We start from the raw sequence: 5,000 nt of genomic DNA, 5'->3' as shown, positions 1-5,000 counted from the left end.
TACTGCAAAAAAGCGCTTCTTCGGAACCTGTGGACTCGCCTGAAACAAAGATGGCAACAAAAGCGCCACGAAAACAGCTTCCACAAACTATATCTTTAGGTTTCAGTTTCTCTAGTTTTATCAGAGATGTTTCAAGCTGGTCGTTGGGCACAATTAAAATCCAGACGGCATGCATGAATATAAAGAAATCAACGAAATGAACACAATATCTACATGTAACAACTCTTTAGAAAGTCGAAACTTGACGTGCTAAACCAGGATCTCATAATACAGTCTGTGAAATGTTACCAAATGCTTCCAGTACTGCATTTCTTAGAGAATACTGAACTTTTGCTGTTCATTTGATCTCGCCAATCCACCATCCTGGACATAGAAAAGCGGCGGTAAAAAGTCCTTGAGTGTATTTGTATTCTACCTTGAGATTGCTCTGTATTCTAATCTCATCCATTCCAGTTATAATTACTGCGGCACTGACAATAGCCACGAAAAGAGAAAAATAAATAAAAATTAGGGAATACATATTGTATATCATTGATCTGCTTACTTGATGCGTTTAAGAATATATATCTACATTGTATACTGCAGATTTGCTTACTTACTGCGTTTAGGAAAATACAAGTTTGTTGTTTAACTCAAAACCTTTTGCTTCTTAGTTTTTACTTTCTGTATGTGTTTTGTTCCGTTCCAAAAGAGGGCAACCACCATGAAGATGAACCACCCACCATCTCAGTCGTCAGCCAAAACAACCACGTCGCACACGAAAAAATTCCCGTACACGTTCTGTTGGATGCTGACGTAGCGGCCAACAATCCCTTGGCGCTTGGAGAACTTGACGTAACCGGTCGAGCTTGTCGGACTGGCGAATTTGCCCAGTAGTTTATAGGTGGCAAAGTTACCGGTTTTCAGTTCCGAACCGACGCGTACCTGAAATACCAATCACGGGATGACTAGTTTAGCATACACCTTCGGTAATTGCCATGCAGCTGGCTGTTATAATGAGTAAATGGAATTCGTGATAGTCCAGCATTGAAATGGTAAAGACAAATGGACAATGAAAGAAAAAGACAAACCCATGAATAAAATCATATACCTGATCGAAAAGTATTTGATATATATATATATATATATATATATATATATATATATATATATATATATATATATATATATATATATATATTACTTTAAATTGAAACCCGTGTTTGTAGAATTGGTGAATCGTTCATCCTTTTAATTCGGACATTTTGATTCTCTTCACACTAAGGTCAGTGATATCCTCACTGCTGTAAACACTTCCCTGAGCACACATACACAAAGTTCTAAACATGTGTATTCAAAACCAGTTAATAATTGTAATTTAAGAGGACTTCAAAATGTTTCCAGCAGTGGGAAGAAAAACGGGATAGGTGTACAGAAAATGCTGGTACGGACTGAGTTTTCAGTTTCATGTGGTTTCAATTTTATACTTTTCGACCATACCTCGTATATATTTTCCCTAACTCCGTGGTGCCATTATTGCCAGCACAATCCCATTATTGCAGCTAATAATAAGTAAAATCAATAACATTGTCAAAACATGTACTGGTATTAATATTATTGCTCTGTTGTTCACATTAATGCCATATCAATAATTATCAATGTCACTGTCACTTGCCCTTTATACTATCATTACAATTATTGATGTCATCAGTAATCCCTGTTACTCCCAATTCCATTACAGTAACTTCCTCACTATTCTGATTAACTCCTATCACTGTCACTAGCCCCCCCCCCCCTAAGTCAAACATTATTCTAATATACCCATTACCTTACCTAAACACAATCACTACCTTAGTGTCTCCATTATCTTATCCTCATCACAATTATTACCTCACTTTCCCTTTTACTTCATACCCGTCACTATCTTCATCTATTGCCAGTCCTTTAATGATGTCAATCATTACCTAATGATCATTATCGCCATGATAATCAGCCCTACCTTCTTCCAAGTACAATCCCCTCACAATCTCCATTGCAATAACTACCTCATCATCCCTAATGACATGGTAGAAAATACCACAATGTACAAGACTCATTGAGTATATTTCAATAAATCCAGTTTGTACATCGTTTTTTTTTTAAACAATAGTATCAACATGGAGCATTTTTTTTCCATTCACACTAACTGCATCGTCCCGCAATTACCTCGTAACATCATGATCCTCTCATCAGCAACCGTTACCTCAGTGTCTGTGAAGAATTTTTTACTCCCGATGACTACGACGTGCACTCTGAGCGGCGTCCCGAGGTCAATCACCAGCCAGGCCCCGGTGGTCTGGTACGTGACGTAACAGCATTCGGTGTAGGAAGAGGACCACGTGAGACACCCTCTCTCGTCTACGGCATGGGTCACGGGGGAGCTGGTGAGGAGTGGGGGACGTAATATGGAGAAAGGGATTTAAGCGATTGAATGTCACATGAAAGAGAAATACAATAATAGAGAAAGGAGGGGGAGCTGATGAGGAGTCATAATATGAAGAAAGTGATTAAGCGATTGAATGAAACGCATGAAAAGGAAATACAATAATACAGAAAGGAGTTATCTGAGAATATGACACACAGGTAAACAAAGGTACAGTGCATTCGGATTGGATAAATAGGATGTCACGCCCCTTGTCGTTACAGGTATAGACAAACCGCGTTGATTTATTAGCTAGTAACGTCTTTGTAACAAGTATTGTATAAGAATATATTATAATGCATTTAATTCCGGATATTTTTTTTAAATGCGAATATTTCTCTTATCATGAATGTGCAATAAAAAATAGAAGTAGAAGCTATAATTTTGAATTCAGAACAAGTATAAGAAGTGGTTAGCTTAGCAATTCTTTTTGTACAGTTCTGTTAATTGCATTGTTACAGTGCTGAAAACAGGAGGTTCCTGTACTTTTTCTATATATATATTTCCTATTTTTTCACATAGTAATTATTTTTGATAAAACAGGCTACTTTGTCCGGCATAAAAGGCATTTTCTGTGGCATTCCGAAGCCTCAGACATTGATAGATTGTTTGATAGCCCGTGGTTGGTACAAAATACTGAATCATCGAAATTTGTTCTAACATAAACAGCTTTGAAAAAAAGTTTTTCCAATATTTCACATAAAAAGTCATAGTAAAACCATTATATTACATAGTATGCTGGTATGATTTCAAATTATAAGCAAAACATTATGGAAGCTTCAAATAAAATGGGAAAAAATACATGGCTAGTCTGTAATTAATAACGGTTATTTGCACATCACTCTTCGCTTCGCAAGGCTGTAAAAAAAAAAAATCGAGTGTATTCCTCCGATTTAGACAAAACATCATTTTTCTAGTTTTTATATCCATTGTTCTTCACATGGAAAATTAAAATGTGTAGCTTTGTTTTGAATCTGATCGTAAATACCGCTCCATGTCCGAATCTCTACTGGATAATTCTAATGATTACAGACATTTAACTTTTATTAGTGCCTGTAACACAACAACCTTTCCATCGAAGTCAATGCCACATCATGTGACTCGGACACGTTGGAAATTCTTACCATGTTTCAGCAACCGTAACGATTAACTTCAAATTTTACCCATATGGAGTGGACATATTTGATGTAAACCTGACAAGGCACTGCAACATTTCATACATAATTTAATATAAATTTTATATTAAAAAAAACAGACGATACGATTCGTAACAAATTAAAACATGAATACCTGATCTGAGACGTACGTGAAATATATGTGAAGGGAATCGCGATCTGATTGGCTGATTGAAATGTATCTCTATCAACCTAGAGGTGTGTAACACGTTTCAACGGGTTTCAATAATGTTCGCAAAATAATATTTGAGCATGTATGAAAGTGCACCAAACTGATGTGTTAGGAAAAGCTAAAAAAAATAAAAAATAAAAAATAATAATAATAATAGATAGATAGATAAATAAATAAATAAATAAATAAATAAATAAATAAATAAATAAATAAATAAATAAATAAATAAATAAATAAATAAATAAATAAATAAATAAATAAATAAATAAATAAATAAATAAATAAAATAAAATAAACAAATAAATAAAAATCGTATGGCCATACACAGGTGAGGAGCATTTGCGATGGCAGCTAGCCAGTCATATTTCGTTTATAAAACCGTCGTGTAACGGTGATGCTACCAATACCATTTTTCAATAGAAATATCAAATGCGACAATAGCTCAAAAGATCCGATCACATATACCGGTATTATAATGATTACTGGTGCATGAGAAACGTTATCATGAAAAGATGAAAATTAGATAATTAATCATAAAAGCATCATCACAGCTCTCCCAATTATACAGCTAAACATTCTTAAAAAAAGGAAAGTCCGACTAAATCTTAAACTTTTTGATCACGCATACAATTAGTGGCATCTGAGAAACGCAATCATGGTGATGAAAATGCATAAACTTGTGATACAAATACTGTTATTCAAATGAGTTCAGGCGGGGTCTCTTATATATTCAGATTAACCAAACTATATATAATGCATATATTTGTACTTGCATTTTGCGATTTTCAGATGTTTCACTGCAACAATCTACAGTAATCAGTGAGCTTTCTTTGCCTAACAACAGTATCTGCCTGAATGATCAACAAATATTTTTTTCTTGAATGGGTAAGACTGCCAAGGTAGACTTTCCCTTTATAGTAACCACAGCTACACTCACCCAGAATATGTATTGGTGGAGCCTTGAACTGGGCGTTTGAAAGCTCGGTTAATGTTCCATTTGTAAAACCACTGCGCGCCGACGAATGGGTGCTCAGAGGAGGCGCCCGCTCCCTGCACGATACACTGCCCGTCTGCCGAGAGCATTGAGAAAAAGGAGAAAATATATATTATATATATATATATATATATATATATATATATATATATATATATATATAGGTAATTTTCTATATTACGTCCGCATGACCGATATCGACGATTTTGGTATCGTTGG

At 35.1% G+C, this 5,000-nt stretch overlaps 1 protein-coding gene across 1 annotated transcript in view; it reads right to left on the bottom strand.

Moving 5' to 3' along the window:
* Positions 1-5,000, bottom strand: part of LOC138862010 (uncharacterized) — an 8,423-nt gene that overhangs the window by 786 nt on the left and 2,637 nt on the right. The window contains exons 2-4 of the mRNA XM_070122639.1: positions 4,725-4,857; positions 2,222-2,399; positions 1-924 (exon numbers count right to left, since the gene is read on the bottom strand). The exon at positions 1-924 is cut by the window's left edge and continues 786 nt beyond it. Coding sequence (XP_069978740.1) covers positions 727-924; positions 2,222-2,399; positions 4,725-4,857 — 509 coding nt within the window. The 3' untranslated portion in view covers positions 1-726. The remainder of the gene's footprint in view (positions 925-2,221; positions 2,400-4,724; positions 4,858-5,000) is intronic.

Source organism: Penaeus vannamei, chromosome 6, assembly GCF_042767895.1.
Source record: "Penaeus vannamei isolate JL-2024 chromosome 6, ASM4276789v1, whole genome shotgun sequence".
Taxonomy (NCBI): domain Eukaryota; kingdom Metazoa; phylum Arthropoda; class Malacostraca; order Decapoda; family Penaeidae; genus Penaeus; species Penaeus vannamei.
Note: the sequence above shows the minus strand (reverse complement) of the source record. Positions and strands in the feature narration are given on the sequence as shown.